Source organism: Sceloporus undulatus, chromosome 1 (assembly GCF_019175285.1).
Source record: "Sceloporus undulatus isolate JIND9_A2432 ecotype Alabama chromosome 1, SceUnd_v1.1, whole genome shotgun sequence".
Lineage (NCBI taxonomy): Eukaryota > Metazoa > Chordata > Lepidosauria > Squamata > Phrynosomatidae > Sceloporus > Sceloporus undulatus.
In genome coordinates this window covers 26,073,284-26,090,529 of record NC_056522.1, presented here as the reverse complement: position 1 = coordinate 26,090,529, position 17,246 = coordinate 26,073,284, and the positions used below count along the sequence as shown (strand labels likewise).

Sequence of the window (17,246 nt, the reverse complement as noted above, 5' to 3'; positions counted from 1 at the left end):
CCCCTTGAAGATTTACGTTTGAAAATTGAGTGTGCTCCTGGGTTCAGTCCTGAGCCTGGATACCCAAATTTCATATGTGGCCACTAGTATATCTAGTCATTTTAAGCTAATATATCAGCTATGCCCATTCCTACAAATTTCAGATCTGATCAGAGTGACACATGCCTTAGTTACATCCAGTCTGGACTACCATAACTTCCTTTATGCTACAATAACTTCCAAAATCCACAAACCAGTGATACCTTTTATTGGACCACCCAAATGCACAAAATACATGTTTCAAGCTTTCAAATCTCCACTGGCTTGTTCATCAGGCAAAGGTATTAAAAATCAGGAAGGAAGAAAAATTACAATGTTGATCACAGGTATGCATTTTGTCAAGATGCTGGTATTGTTCTTAGTTAAGAACAACATCTTGACAAAATGAAGCACTGTGACTAACATTGCCATATATTTTGCTCTTGTATGTTTTTTAACACCTTTGCCTGATGAACAAGCCAGTGGAGCTTAAAAAGCTTGTAACATATAATTTCTGTATTTTGGTTGGTATCATTAGTTTGTGGATTTAGGATGTTTTTGTACTTTGCTATATGGCTGGCCAACATGGGCTATTCCTGGATATGTATCTTGTATGTTGAAAAGTGTTCAGTTATTCCTGTTGATGGGGACTGGTTATAGAAGAAAAGTGGTTTTGTTTTCAGGTGTAATTGAAAGTGCTCATTTTGACCTATAAAGTTCTGAATGACCTAGGCTGTTTGAAAAACCATGTCCTCCCATATAAACCTGTCTGGGTTTTAAGGCTGTCAGAAAAGGCCCTTCTGTGTCTTGATATTGTCAGCGGCACATCTGTCAGGACCATAAACTAGGGAGATTTCTGCCAAGACTACAGTAGTTCCATCTTGGCTCTCCTTTGGCCAACAGGCAAAGATCTTTTTAATTGAGTAGTCTTCTGGCCATTAAGCTGACTTGTGAGCTGAAATACTGTATATACTCATATATAAGTCTAGAAATTTAGGTGAAAAATATTGACTCAAAAAAATCTGAGTTGACTTATCCATGGGTCAATGTAAGTACTGTACTTTAACTCTTATTTTTTTAAAAAAGGAATCATCCCCTGTTGAAAGGCAAGAGTGCAGTCTCTTCTGGAAGCACTCACCCCACTCTACTCTGTCATCCTTTCAACGTTTAGTATGAGCACAAACAGTTAATCTGATGGAATCTTGTTCTTTGGCATTGTTTTCCTTTGCTTTGTTCTTTACATCCTTTGTTACATGCCCCTAAGTTTTCCCCTTGATTTATCCATGGGTCATATCAAAATCTATCATTTTGGCCCCAAAAATCTGCCCTCGGCTTATACATGAGGTCAACTTATAGTCAAGTATATACGGTATGTTTTAAGTGGTGGTGTACTGTTTATTTCTTTTTTGTACTGATGTGTTTTTAACTTATTCTTTTTTGTTTTATACTTAATGTTGTATTTTATTGTTTTTAGACATCTTTAATATTTTTAATGGAAAGTCAGTATAACGTAATACTTTTTAAAAAAGTATGGTGGCACAATGACTATAGTCTTAGGCCTGAAACCTATTTAATTAATCCAAACTTCAGCAGATCCACTGAGTCAGCTGTTGAATGGTAAATGAATATCAGTAAATGCCACTGATTTATGGGGTCTAATTTAGTTAGAACTAACAATCAGATTTGGGCCTTAAGACTGCAGTCCTGGGCACACTAACCTCTGTTGTGACAAGCTCTGCTAAACACAATGGTACATACTGTTGAGTAAACACATGTAAGTTTGGACAGTTAACTTGTCAACTGTATAAATGAAAAATGGAATAGGGAAATGGGGAAGACATCAAGAAGATGGACCAGTATAATCAACTGCCTTTTTCTGAGTTGGGCCACTGTCTCATTTATAGAATCACAATGGTGGAAAGGACTGCAGGGGCCATCAAATCCAACCCCCTGCCATGCAGGAATAGACAACTAAAGCATTCCTGAGAGATGGGTGTTTCACATCTGAACAGCTCTTACAGTCGAGAAGGCTATGCTAATGTTTAGGTGGAAACTGTTTTCTTGTAATTTGAATCCATCTGTGGATGTTTTAGTTTCTGAAACAGCAGAGAACAAGTTTGTTCCATCTTCTATATGACATCCCTTAACATATTTAAAGTTGGCTATCATATCCTCTCTTAATCCTCTCTTCTATAGATTAAATTTACCCAACTCACTAAGGCCCGGTACAGACTGATGCCTTGTGCCGGCCTGGGGCCAATTTTAGGACTCAGGAGACCCAAGCCCTACTGCGCTGTCTGGGTGCCATCTTGGTGCACACCTTTTCAGATGGCACACACGATGATGACATGACTCATGCGCCGCATCCAAGGGATGTCACCGCGCTGCTCCAGGGCACTAATGGTGCCTCAGAAGCAGCAGAGAAAGGAGCCACACTTTGCGGCTCCTTTTTGAAGTGGATCTTTTCTGCACCGAGCAGATCATTGCCGCGCTCTGGCCATCCCTTTCTCCTCATCTGTACAGCCCCTAAGTCATTCTTCATAGGGTTTAGTTCCCAGACCTTTTACCATCTTGGTCACTCTTCTCTGGAAATGTTCCAGCTTGATAGTGTCCTTCTTGAACCATTGTGCCCAAATCTGGTGAGGTCTGATGAAAGCAGAATAGAATGGTACTATTACCTTCAATCTGGACATTAGACTCCTGTTGATGTAGCCTAGAACTGCATTGGCTTTTTTGCCTACTGCATCACTCTGTTGACTCATGTTTAGCATGTGGTCTACTAAGACCCCTAGTGTTGTATGCTTTGACTGGAGTCAATCTCTGGTGTCTCTGGTGGGGGCCTTCTCATAAAATCAAAGTATAATAAAGTTGGAAGAGATCACCAGGGACATTCAGTCCAACCCCCCGCCATGCAGGAACACATAATCAAAGCACAAATGACAGACGGCCATCCAGCCTCTGCTTAAAAACCTCTAAAGAAGGAGACTCCACCACTTTTTGAGGCAGTATTCCACTGTCAAACAACTCTTACCATCAGGAAGTCTCTTTCCCAGCCCTTTTGCCTCAGATCCTTTTGCTTGATTCATTTTTGCATGAAAACACATTGGCTCTACCACTGTGCCATGGTTTTCTTCATGGTAAACTGAAGGGTCCCTAAACTAATATTCAAGAGAAAATAAATAAGTGATATGGAAAAGAGATATGCATAGAAAAAGAGGCTCTCCGAATAACATTTTCACCTACCTTGTACAGACATATTCTGGCCTGGCCTGTTCCCCTCTCATGCAAAGGATTCTAGACCAATGAAAGAAGAGAAGGATATGAAGGAAGTGAGCAAAATTGCATACACTCCCAACTGTCCTGATTTGTCAAGGAGAGTCCCAATTAAACCTCTCCTGTTCCAGTTTTTCAGCTGCTTTTAAAATGTCCCAGTTTTTCTCTCCTCCTTCCACCTTCCCCCTTTCTCCTAAGTTTACTTCAGTTGCTGTAAAGTGAGTTCAGACTGTAAAAACTGCAAAAGTAGTTTGCACTCAAATAAGGATCAACAGGACGGAATGGACTCTTTCCTTTCCCAGTTGGCTCAGGCAAAAGCAAACTGCTTTTGTGTTTTGTAGCCTCTCCAAACTTGTTTGTTCCCCCTCATTAATAACTTTTGCCATCTTTACCATACTCTGATGTTGCTTGGCCAGACACATCCTGATTTTCATCTGTGAAATGTTAGAAACTGTTTGGACAAACCACAAGCCAGTAAAGGGATGAACATGCCAGCTACATAGGGAAAGGAAACACAAACATTTATAAAGTAGTGCTACCATACTGCTTACTTGCTTGTCAGCTAGCCAGCCTTCCTAGGGATATCTTTAGTCTTATTTCTCCCAGAACCAGGAGTCCTGAATATGCAAGAGGGCAGCTCCTCAATGTGGTTTTTAAAAACAAACAATCAGAAAATAGTTCTGTAGAGCTCAAGGGACAGGTCTGAGGAGGAGAGAAAGACAGCCTGACACAACCACTGTTGCAGTCCTCCGTGTAGCTGTGCTATGGCAACATTTGCTGTGTGGCCCACATTGCTCCAGCTTTGCCTTCGGAAGAAGAGAAAAACCACAAACAGAGCATTGTGCTTGGTCTATTTTAAACCTGAGCACAAGGCATGCTATTCTGTTCTATATTGCTTACCGCTTTGTTTCCATTTAGGTCTCTGCAAAAGCGGGAATGTTTGCAAAGTGTTCCACGCAGCCTGTTGTTCTGCTTTGAGGAGATTCAGCAGGCCAGAAAAGAAAGAAAGAAATTCCTCTTTTTTTAAATCTCTCTCTTGCCCCCAATTTTAGCTCTCAAGTTTGAGGTTCCCTGGGAAGAGATCAGAACTTCCCTGTTTCCGAAAGGTTGCCTAAGGGGCTGCCTTTTATGTCAATAAATGTTTTATCACATTTAAGCTTCAAACATGTTAGCAATGGTTTTGTTAACATTTGGTGAAATGAAAGAGAGAGAGCAGGAATGAGGGAAAGGGGTGGGAAGTATAGCCATTGTGCCTCAGATAGCAGATTCCTTTGATGGGAGGAGGGGAGGTCTGGGGAAAGTTCTCAGTATTTTTCCTAAAAGTCCTTCTTGCTAGAAAATTGTGTCAGAGGGCAAGACAGGGCTAATAAGAAGATAGCAAGTGCTATTTCTTATAGCGTTTTCTATCGTTTCTCTTGCTTCTTTATTTTCTCCCTTCAGTCCATTTTGGCCAGTCCTTAGATCTTCTAGTCTTGTTACTCCCATTGTTTCCCAGTTAAGAAATGCTTACTTTCACTATCAAATTGTCATTGTATATCTCCTGTCCACATGGGGACAGTTATGGGTGGGAATGGGGGTGTATAGAGGGCTGATATTAGAATCAGAAGAGACCACAAGGGCCATCCAGTCCAACCCTCTGCTGTGCAGGAATACACAATCAAAGCCCTCCTGACAGATGGCCATCCAGACTCTGTTTAAAAACCTCCATGGCTGAACTGCTGTTACCTAGTGTTTAGATGGAAACTCTTTTCCTGTAGTTTGAATCCATGGATTCAAATTTCAGGAAAAGAGATTTATATCTAAACATTAGGAAGAATTTCCTGAGGGTAAGAGCTGTTTGACAGTGGAAGAGGTAACCCCAGAAGGTGATGGGCTTTCCTTCACTGGGGATTTTTGAATAGTAGTTTTAAATAGAAGTTTCTCAGGAGTGATACAGATTCCTGAATAGAATCTGTGGAATCCTATATGGTAGGAGGGTGGTTCTACCTCAATTCTTCCAACTCTATGGTTCTTTGTGCTCTATAGAGGATAGTATTGAAGGATCTGTCAGAGGACAATCTTTCATTTGAAGGCATCTTTTATTAGTCCAGTACTGTTCATAATGAAGGTCTGTGGACTAGTGGAGGTCTATGAATTTTGAATGCACCGCAGCATGCAGCTCACATAGCTCATTGAACGAATCCCCGCCTTACGTTCCACTTAATATCACGAGTCCAGGAGAGGACCTTCTGAGATCTTTTGACTCAGGTGCCAAAATAACTGGACCTAGGGATGGACATCTTGACTTGAAGAATGCTGCTCTTCCTTGGGCAGCTTACCAACTAATTTTGCTTTCGTGATCAAGCCTATGTTTTTTCCACTGTCACTTTTCAGCGTCAACCTTCTTCCACAAGAGCACATTTAATATTTCAAAGAAGAAGGCCAATGAGGTACAAAGCACTGCCACAGCCCACTATGTAGTTTAGGGCATAGGCTTCCACAAGATGTCCAACGGGAAGAGGAGGAGACTTTACTGGCTTACCATTTAATGCTGCCTTATTCAGAGTTGGACCACTATTCATTTATAGTCTCAAAGAACCGTAGAGTTAGAAGGGAGCACTCCAAAAAAATTGTTGTCCACCTTTGGTTTAAAGACCTCCAAAGAAGGATACTCTACCATCCTCTGAAGCAGACTATTCCACTGTTGAACAGGTCTTACAGTCAAGACATTCTTCCTAATACGTAGGTGTAATAGTTTTTCTTGCAATTTGAATCCACTGGTTGGTATTCTAGTCTTTGGAGCAGCAGGAAACAAGCTTGCTCCATTTTCTATCTCTCTTCAGATAGTTAAAGATAGTTATTCTGTCATCTCTCAGGCCCTGTACAGACAGACCAAAATAAAGCTGCTTCGGGTCACTTTGGAGGTATGCTGTTTAAATGATGCATGCGTCCTAAGAGTCCAGAAGCCACACCAAAGCCACACTCCAATCCTAGGGACTGGAGTGTGGCTTTGGTATGGCTTCCGGACTCATAGGACACGTGCATAATTTAAACAGCATACCTCCAAAGTGACTCAAAGCAGCTTTACTTTGGCCTGTCTGTATAGGCCCCCAGTCTTGTTTTCTTCAAGCCGAGCATCCCCAGCTCCCTAGGCTGTTCCTCTAGGCCTCGATGATTTTAGTTGCCTGCCTTCAGACACATCTCCTCTTGTCAATATCCTTCTTGAACTGTGGTGCTCAAACCTGGACACAGGTGAGGTCAGACCAGGAATATTATTTCCAATTCTGGGCACCACAGTTATAGAAAGATATTGGCAAGCTGGAACTTCAACCAGGCCTGTAGGCACCCCTGCAGTGTGCATTACAAAAGGGTTTCAGGATTGGCTGCAACTCCTCCTCCAATGTAAAGTTGGTAGTAAAGATGTTGTTTACTGCATGCAATGTATGAAGCAGTGCTTGACTGCCATCTTGTATTTTCCTCAATACATGCATAGCTAGTCAGATTTCCCAAGTTTAAGCTCAAGGCAGTCTTGAAGAGCAAAGCGTCTTCTTCCATTGGGACTTGGCTCTCACCATTTTAAAGTAACACATTAAGCTGTGTGCTGCTTGATTCATTGCACTTGGCAGGTACCTGCTGAGTCCTCTGGCAGGCAAACCGCTTGATGTTTTATTGTTTCATGTATTTTTTATAATAGACCTTCAAAGGCTATAGATCTAGCATGTCACACGACCTGCCTTGCTTCGAGTGGAGAATGCAAGATTAAATGACTGACATCTTGCAAGCTACTACAGGCTGAGGTGATAACCAAATAGTCCCTGCTCTCTGCAATTGCTGCAGAGTTCTACTTTCTCTTATCTTCAAGTTTCAGGGTCTGTAAGTGAGGAGAATGATGGACAGACAGAAACAAATATCTGCCAAATAAGGCAGGTACCTGCCAGGTAAGGTACCTGTCAAATAAAGGAATTCAGACCACAATTGTATTTTCATTAGTGTTGTATTTCGTGGCCAAAATTCAATTGCTTCTCCCAACTAGAACAGACTCATTGAATCACTTGCTGACTGGAAAGTCAACACTTATACAAATCCTATTGATTCAATGGGCCTACTCAGTTTGGGACTAGTGATTGGATTTAGCTTACAATGCTTGTTTTGACAATGTTTATGAAGACCCTTCAATTTTTAACACTTACAGGGGCATTTTCTAAAAGAGAGTGAGAGCGAGAGAGAGTTCAAAATATATCTTGAGTTTTATAAGAAACCCTTGATATTGTTGTGTGTCTTCAAGTCATTTCTGACTTATGGCAACCTCTCTCATGGAGTTTTCTAGGCAAGTTTCTTCAAAGGGGGTTTGCAATGGCCATCCTCTGAGGCTGAGAGAGCGTGACTTGCCCACGGTCACCCAGTGGGTTTACATGGCCAAGCCAGGATAAGAAATTCTTCTTACACATTTTGAATGTTCAGTAACTATATCTTGAATATCCTGGTTTCATCAGTGCGGGCAGTTTCTCCTCCAGTGCAAATCACAACTCTTCCATTCTGTCTTATTCTGCGTTATTCTTGATGTTTTAACATCATTCTGATAATCAAGTTTTAAAAAAAGATGTAATTTTTAGTATCCTTGCCTCCATAATCTCTATTGCACTACCATTATTATAGAGGTGAAAGAGGACTGCAGAGAGCTAAGGTGCACAATATGATGTCATTTTGCACATAGATACTGTGGACAATTTTGTCACCTACTGGCCATCCTTCTAGGGATAAGCGTCTCTATACTTAGTTAGACTGGTGCTCAGTCCACCTCCAGAACATTACTCTTAGCCTTATGTGGAACAGACAAGACAGAAACTACCAGAGTTTACCTTCTGCTGCTATATCCTGCAAGAACCCAGGGTTTACCTCCATGTCATAATAACACAGCAGAGTAGGACCTTTCAAAGATCTTGGGGCAGGACTTTTCTATACACTGGGAAAGAACCTTGTCCGAATCCTCTGGAGACCCCTTGCCAATCTGTGTCAACAATACTGGTCTAGATGGACCAGTGGAGTGGTTCATTATTAAGCAGTTTCCAGTGTTCTTGTGATGTCCTAAATGACTTTGCCTTCCAGTGACTTTACACTAATAGAAGGAAAATAAATAGAGTTCATTTATAACAACAAGGCAGAAAAGCAGTTTCATATTTGCCTTGAATAACAGCCGGGTGATGCAGTTAATTATCTCCTTTTTTAAAAGAAGGAAAGTGTACTAATTGGTAATCTTCTCTAGATCTCTGCTGATTTTATGAAATTATTCATGCACCTCAACAAGAGGAGTTTCTATGGAAACTGAGAAATGATTTTCACAAGGAAACCTACCGAAAAAAGAAGTGCCCAGCTAAAAATGCAAATTGCCCTTTTGCAGGAGGATGTACAAATGCCCAACTTTCTCTGTTCGCCATATCCTCCCCTCCCATGCATCACCCCCAATTTCCATTTTGCGCTGTGGGCAGATCCCAGATGGACTTTACGTGGCAACAACATGAAGGCATTGTTTACTGCTTGCAAGACTCCATGAGGATGTATAACATTCTGCAGGAGCACAGCAGTTCTCAAGGGTGGATTCTCCAGAAAAACAAAGTGTTCACTGCTATATGTCATGCCAGCTTCAGGGAGTCAAAAATACAGAACTGTTTTTTAAAGAACTTTAAAAATAAAAGGTTTCCTGAGGCTATAATTCTGTGACCCAGTTTGGAGATGCATGAGGTTGTTGGCATTTTGTTTTGCTGTCTCTCTCCCTTCAGATCATCCCTCCCCACTGAATAGGCTAGCCTGCCTCAACCTGTCATCTTCCAGATCAGTGGAACTACACTCCTATCATTTCCAAACAGCTTTGGTTGCAATTCGATTACAATTTGCTTACTGTAGGTGGAGTGTTGGGCAATTTGTCTGCCTCTATGGAACACTTCATGTCATGGCTTTCACCACCAGTTAATATCTACTTGGTTGTTATGTGCCTTCAAGCCATTTCTGACTTATGGCAGCCCCAAGGTGAACCTATCTTGGGGTTTTCTGGGGCTGAGAGTGTGTGACTTGCTGAGTGGATTTCCATGGCTGAATGGGAAATCAGATCCTGGTCTCCAGGGTCATAGTCCAACACTCAGACCACTATACAGTCAGCCTGCCATATTCATGGATTCTGCATCCACAGATGCAAGCATCCACAGCTTGAAAATATTTTTTAAAAATTAAATTCCAAAACCTTGTTTTTGCCATTTTATATAAGGGACACCATTTACGCCTTCTATCATATATAATGGGACTTGAGTATCCACGGATTTTGTTATCCGCAGGGGTCCTGGAACCAAGCCCCCATGGACACCAAGGGCCCACTGTACCACACTGGCTCCTAATATCTACTAGTGATGCCTTAATCACACCAATGGAATTATAATTCTTTCTTTTGAGTGAAAGTCTCAAGAGCCAAAGAGATACTGGTTCACCAGCAAGTCACTCTTAACTCTGCAGTCTATCCTGAAAGATTTGAGGCTGAGAGAAACAGTGGAACTGAAGGTGGCCACATTCATTACCAAAAAGAGAGAAAAAGAGAGTATGACTTTATGTAATTATCATTATTTGGAGCAACGGGGAAGGGAGGATGCAATTTTCATTGACCCTGACCACTTGGCCATGCTGCTGGGGCTAATGAGAACTAGAACCCAACAATATCTGGAGGGCCTCATTTGTCCACTCCTCCATTGACAGGTTAAAATAAATCAAGACTGTAATTGTTGTTATTCTGTGTTAAGAGAGAGAGTATGCTATTCAGTATCAAAATAAGATGACTCACCATTGCACTTTCCATGGTTGCAAGTGCCCAAGAGCCTTTCAGGAGATCACTGTTACACATTGGACTAGATAAATTTGTGATTTGATCCAGTTCCTGTATTGTTATGTACAAATTAAATATTAAAATAATAGCTGGCAGTCTGTTAGTGAATTGTTATGTGTCATTTTGCCTCCAAGTCATTTCCAACCCTAAGGCAAACCTATCACAGGGTTTTCTTGGCATGTTTCTTCAGAGGGGTTAGCCATTGCCATCCGCTGGACCTGAGATGCTGTGACTTGTCCAAGGTCACTCAGTGAGTTTTCATGGCTGAGCAGAGATTCAAACCCTGCTCTCCAGAGTCACAGTCCAAGGCTCAAACCACTCCACCACACTTGGTTCTTACGCAGGCATAAATCCAACGTGTGCCTTCATAACTCACTTTTTTGGTTGTAGGGGAAGTCAGAATTCTCTGTGTCCCACATGCAATGACCAAATCCACACATAAACCCTACTTTCCCATGCTGCCTGCTCCCAATAGAATCATATAGTGACCAGGAGAGGGGGTGTCTTAGAAGCATCTAGCTATGTCCTAGTGGGCACATAATGATGACAACATTCTTTAGTAGCTTTGCAAGACCCCCCCAGAAGGTCCTGGGAGAGGAAGAGAAGGAGGATTATATCCCACCTTCCCCCCCCCCCCACCTGTGATTCAAGATAGCTTACAAAGGTTAAAACAGATAATACAGCTAAAAACGTACATTGTACAACATTTTAAAAGATAATTAAACTAGCAATAAAATTAAAAGCAGTTAAAACAGGCCATTAAAAGAAGAACAAGAAATATAAACACAGCACATGAAAGGCATTTTTCCATGAGCAGTCAGCCCTCAAAGGCCTACCAAAACAAAAATGCCTTCACCTGCCCATCAAAGGATACCAGGGGTACCAATCTCTAGGAGGGGAGTTCTAGAACTTGGGAGGAGGCACCAAAAAGGCTCTATGTTTCCATCAGGCAAAAGGCCCTCTAAAGATAATTTCAAGGCATAGGCATGCTCCTAGGGGAGAATATGGTCATTCAGATGACTTGGACCAGAGCTGTAGAGGGATGTGTAGGTTATAACCTGCACCATTATGTATCTAGTTATAGGAAGTAGCCAGAGGTCTCCTGCTTTCCACCAGCCTTTACATGGTCATGTTGGAGGTAGGCAGCATGCAAAAAGTCAGTTTACAGAGAGAAGAGAGAGGTGGTGTAGTTTTACTTGCATTTTTTATACTATGTCTCTGTGATATAGGATCTGAGGCAATAATAATAGTGGCGACTATTTCCTTCTTCTTCCCTGGTCATTCCATCCCAGAACTTAGGTTTGTGTTACATTGTTGAGAATAGAGACTGTTGAAATGAAAGAATGAAAAACTGGAACTCATTAGGGAAACTCAAAAGTATTTTCCCCCTGTAGTTGGTGAATAAGTTCCTTATGTTTAAATATACAGGTATTCTGAATATCTCTAACATCACACTTTATCTTTGATAGGGTAAGGGTAGTAGATTAATACTGAAATCCATAGACCAGGACTCCAACTAAGGTCTTCTATCAAGACCTTAGAAAGTTTATTTTTTGTACTACAATTCCCAGAGTCTCCCCTGCTCCCCTGCTGTGGCCACTGCTCCTGTGTGGTTACCAAGTACATTACTGAATGACGTACTTTTACTGTATTCTAACACTGGGTTCCTTCTCCTTGGCAGGGACTGGTACTGAACAGGCTTGGGCGAAGAGACTTGGCTCAGAAGGTTCTGCAGGATGCAGTCCAGGTACAGAGCACCAGCCACAAAGCCTGGAACAGCCTCGGAGAAGTACTTCAAGCTCAGGGAAAGAACGAAGCTGCTGTTGAGTGCTTCCTGACTGCACTGGACCTTGAATCCAGCAGCCCTGTCATCCCATTTACAGTTATTCCCAGGGAACTGTGATGATAATTTTAACATCACAGATGTGCATTCTATGGTGATAGTTCCAATAGCATACCCATGAGATAAGCAATCAGTTTACAGTGCAATAAATATATAGACATGATTCATTTGTTGCCCATAATTCAGAGATGTTTGTTAAAGAAAGAGGTTCAGTTTCAGGGATATTCCATTTTACTGGCACACAGACTTCAAGAGAGATTACCACCAGGCAAATGTGATTTTTCCCTACCTGCTGGGGTTCCTGTAATTTGCAGTGGTGTGACCTACCTTTACAATGTGTCTCTGTACATAGGCCACCAGAAATGGATGGCAGTCTAGGAGGGACTATTCTAGCATTGCTGCCTGACTGCGTTTGCAAATATTTGGTGGTGAGTGTGGGAACTTTACCTAGCACTTGGCTAATCAAAGTTAGGGATGTATATGTTTGCTAAGTTTTCTACCCACTTAATGAGATGATAAGATTTTTGAGTATTTGCTGAGGATTTTTGCATTTTGTGACTTCATAAAAATGCACATGTGGGGGAAAACATTGATATTATTATTATTATTATTATTATTATTATTTGGTGAGGGAAGGATTTTTACACACAAAATTATACCTTCTACACAAAAAATATTTTTTCAATAAGAATAATAGTTTTACACACACTCAAGGATTTTGTACACAATACACTGTGGAGAAATGAATTTTTCATAAAAAGTCCCAAATTGTGAAGATTCTCATAGTGCATGACAATTTCCCACCTTGGTATTTCATCAAAGATGAAAATATTAGCAAGTATTCTTTGTTACATCCCTAGTCAAAGTATTTGGTTGAATGGGTTGAATTAAAGCTCAGTGTGCTTTAACTTTCACAAGCCTAGCTTGCAATGTGGTTGTGCACATTTTTGGTATTATTGAGTCCCAATTTGGGGATAAAGGTAGCGTGTGAATGATGATGATGGTGGTGGTGGTGGTGGTGGTGATGATGATGATGATAGCAATAATAATGCCTGTTGCATCACTGACAATGATAAACACATTGCATCTGAGGAAGCAGAGCTAGTCTACGAAAGCTTATGCTACCAACTTCTTTCTCTCTCAATTAGTCTGAAAGGGCTACAAGATCCCTTTGCCTGCTGATCCATATTAACACAGCTATTCCTTTGAATGGTCAAGATGTCTTCCTCTAAGAATGCATTATGGTACTCTAATACTCTTAATAGCTTAGCCTGCAAAAAATGTCTGCACGAGATCTGAAAATGACTTCTGAAGATTTGGTTTGGAGAATAAAATATTTGGCTGGCATCCTGTTGCTGAATTGTGATGCATAAGTCAGACTCACTTTTGGGGTCATTTTAGAGGTTGGAATTCTGTTCTGACCACACAGTGACCAAAATCCCCTCCCAACTTGCCTTGTAAGCAGTGCACCCTCTCTTCCCCAACATGGTCATTTCCATGTTGTAGCCAAGGATCTGATTAGGGGAATTTTATTATTATTGTTATTAGCTCAGTAGTGCAAGAGGGGGCCTGCTACGACAGCCCTGCAGAATCTCCTCCCGTTGTGTATACGGAGAAGACCAGGAAATGCCAATAAATGGAGCTGAGACAGATATAATAACTAGATGTTCAATTTATTGAAATAGGGGGAAACACATTCAATGCGCTTGCACACACACACTCATACAAGGCTCAGGAAAATCAGAGATTAGCATGGAATAGAATTTCAGGCTTCACTAGGGTGATACGTACCAGAATGTAGACTCCCTCTGGGAATCGAATGAGATGCGTGGTGATGAGACAATTCTGCTCTGCAACGTGGGTTTGAGCAGAAATGCTGGCGTCCAAAGCAGAGGTCTGACTGATGTGGAGTATAGAGACCTTTCAAATGGCGCGCTGACTAGCAAAAGTCAGGGCTTTTTATAGGGCAAAAATCTTGCCTCTGGCAAAGGTGTTTAATTACTTTCTTTTCACCTGGATGTCCCTGTCTGATTGTCTTAGTGGTCTTAAGCTGCTCGGACAACAGACCCGGATAGGGGGTAAGAGCCTCAGGGAAGGCAAACATTTGCTCTTCCTGGACCTATGATAATCCTCTTATGCGACTCCCTAGACTATCTAGAAATGGTAATGACGGTGTCCCCTCAGGGGTGGTGTACATGTCCTCACAATTTGCTCTTAATGGCAGACAGACTACCAGAATTCATCTAGGGGTCATTAAGAGCTATCATTTATACCAAAATTTATATGGAGCAGCCCGGGTAACAATGTTGTTAGAAAAGCAAAGGAATCAGTGGGGCCACATCCATCTTTTGCCTTTAGTTTGACATGCTGGAAGGACATCATTTGCAAGGACCTCTTGAGTACTCACAGGGTACCTGTGGATGCCTGGTGCAGCACATCTAACTACAGGAAAATAATTGGAGGTACCCTGCTGATTCCCTGCTCTCTAACAATACAGAAGGGGCCATGTTGAAGGGGTTATGCTGCTTACAAGTTGGATTTGGAGGTTCAGGAGATGTAACTATGGAGGTGTTGCTGCATGATTCATGTACATCTCCTGATCTTAGCCTTTGTCAAGCTTTTGCTTGGCAGTTTGAGTAGGGCTCATTGCCAAATACCTTCTTAGCTTGATGTTAAGCCAGAGACAACATTTGTTGACATTTAAAAAAATATTCCACTTCCCAACTTTATTCACATAATTTAATGGAGTAAATTCATTGTAAACAGATGATACTCTTGAGGTCAATAATGCTCCCACCCAGTGGAATATAATTAAACACTTGCTTCTGAATGTTTCAAACAGAGGGAGTGATGGTTCTAATAAAATAATGTTTGGGGTTTACTGATCTCTTCTTGGTGCTGTTTTTCTTCATTTGGCACAAAGCGGGAAGTTTTGGACTTCAGTTCCCAGAAGCCTCAACTAAGATGACTAATAGATTATGGGAGTTGTAATCCAAAAATCTGGGACTGAGGGTTCCCCCCATTTATTTTAACAGCATCTTGTCTGAAATGCTGGAATTGAGGAGAAAGGTCCCTCCATCAGACAATCCCTTTGGCAAAAAAAGCTTCCTCTTTATAACATCTTCATTCCAGGCTGCTCTTCCGTGCCCTGCCTGTCTTCCCTGCTCCATTGCATGAATTGTCTCTGTTACCAGTCTCATTGACTTCCAACTTAGTTTTCAACAATTGCACTGTCCTGCCAGACTATTCACAAGCACAAGAACAGCAGACTGTCTATAGTACACTATTCTAAACCTTTGTAGCTGGTATATACAATCCTAGGACCAGCTCATAAGCACTGGTGGGAGATATTTCAATTATGGGTACAAAGCAATAGCTATCAGTTAATACCATGTGAATGTTAAATCCGTACTCAAATCTCTCCCATTTAAATCAGTGGGACTTGAGACTTGGCTAGACATAATGCTACCACTGATAAATGAAAGGGAATGGGGAAACATCTAAGCCTAAGAAACTCTGATTGCTCCTTTGTGTAATGTCAAAATTGGCTTGTCAGTAGATCGGAACCTCCCCTGATTCTCTAACCAACTCTTCTTATTGTGCAATGTTAAGCACAATCTGTGACATGCCATCATCCTGGCAGCCAATTCTGTCAACCAGGACAGCATACAACATAATGTTGGATCATATGTTGCACTGACTTAGCTATTAAGCAAAGAGATATGGATCAATGGCTATGTCAAGTCTCTGACTCTGAATTAAGCCTATAAAAATACTTGATGGGCCCATACAGGCAAGCCAAAATAAAGCTGCTTCAGGTCACTTTGGAGGTAATAATAATAATAATAATAATAATAATAATAATAATAATACTTTATTTATATGCCGCCCAATCACTGGGAATCTGGGAAGCTTACAACAGATGGAATAATAGACGGTTCCTTGCCCTCAGGCTTACAATCTAAAAAGACATGACACAAAAGGAGACGGGAATGGTGGAGAGGGAGGGGATCAGGTCCATTGTTCTTCTCTCCCTCTGAGGCCTGGACCAAGGCAAATGGACTGGAGGGAGGGCTCTTCTTCTTAATCAAGGTCAGGCCCAATGGCATTGGGCCTGTCCTTTCACTCCCTCTAAGGCCAGAAGATGACAGTTGGAAGGAGGGAGGGGAGGTATGCTGTTTAAATGATGTATGTGTCCTAAGAGTCCGGAAGCTGTGCCAAAGCCATTCTCCAGTCCCTAGCCAACAAAGTAAATGGTGAGGGATGATGATGGAAATTGAAGTCCAACAACATACTGAGTTCAAATGTTCCTCATCCCTCTCTTTACCCAACTAATTACATTTCTTCCATCTTTTCATTCTGTGATTTTTGAACATGTCGTGCATTTTAAAAATTCTTTAGTGAAAACTGTAAAATTTGGAGCATTTCTATTTCCTGGAGAAATTGTTATATTTCACAAAGCCATACATCCTATTTCTTCTTAGTTTCTTCTTTAAAGCAGGATAAGGCCACAGTCCATGGCCTCACAGGCACTATAGCCATGTGTCGGGGCAGGAGGCACAGAGGGTTCAACAGCATCCTTCTCTTTTCCCCCTTCTTGGCTAGCCCTTGGATTCATGTGCATACCAAAGGGTATATATATTTCCCAAAGTTTACTGTATACATTACTTTTGCTCCATAGCACATTGCTATATACCCAAGGGCGAATGAGTATGTTGTGGGCCATGCTTCAATCTATCAATAGTATAATCTTCATATTAAGAGTACAGAAAAATATATAAACATTTGTTGTTGTCAACTCTGTTCATGTTGACCCTGACTCATGGTGACCCTGTGGATGAGACATCTCCAGGACTCTCTGTCCTCCACTGTTCTGCTTAGGTCCTGTAAATCCATACCTGTGACCTCCCTAATAGAGTCTTATTCATCTGACATGCAGTCTTCCTCTCTTTTTATTTCCCTCCACCTTTCCTACCATTCCTGTTTTTTCTAATAAGTCCTGTCTTCTCATGATGTGACCAAAGCACAACAGCTTCCGTTCAATCATCTTGACTTCCAGGAATATTTTAGGCTTGATCTGTCCAAGGACCCATTTGTTTGTCTTTTTGGCTGGCCCACTGTATCCTTGGTACTCTTCTCCAGCACCACATCTTAAATGAATTACTTTTTTTCAATTCATAAACATTCAGTTCAGTTAAATTCAATTCATAATCATTAGAATCCAGAGACCATTTACTCTAGAACAGTCTCACAGGCTATAATGTAATT

The 17,246-nt window shown here is 41.4% G+C and overlaps 1 protein-coding gene across 5 annotated transcripts in view; it reads left to right on the top strand.

Moving 5' to 3' along the window:
• TTC7A (tetratricopeptide repeat domain 7A) overlaps positions 1-14,859 on the top strand; it is a 290,642-nt gene extending 275,783 nt beyond the window's left edge. For 4 of the 5 annotated variants that reach the window (XM_042476228.1, XM_042476210.1, XM_042476256.1 and 1 more), the window contains one exon: positions 11,817-14,859. In XM_042476228.1, the coding sequence (XP_042332162.1) occupies positions 11,817-12,038 (222 nt within the window). In that variant the 3' untranslated portion in view covers positions 12,039-14,859. The remainder of the gene's footprint in view (positions 1-11,816) is intronic. The other variant, XM_042476218.1, reaches the window with a different exon arrangement.
• The last annotated feature ends 2,387 nt before the right edge of the window (positions 14,860-17,246 follow it).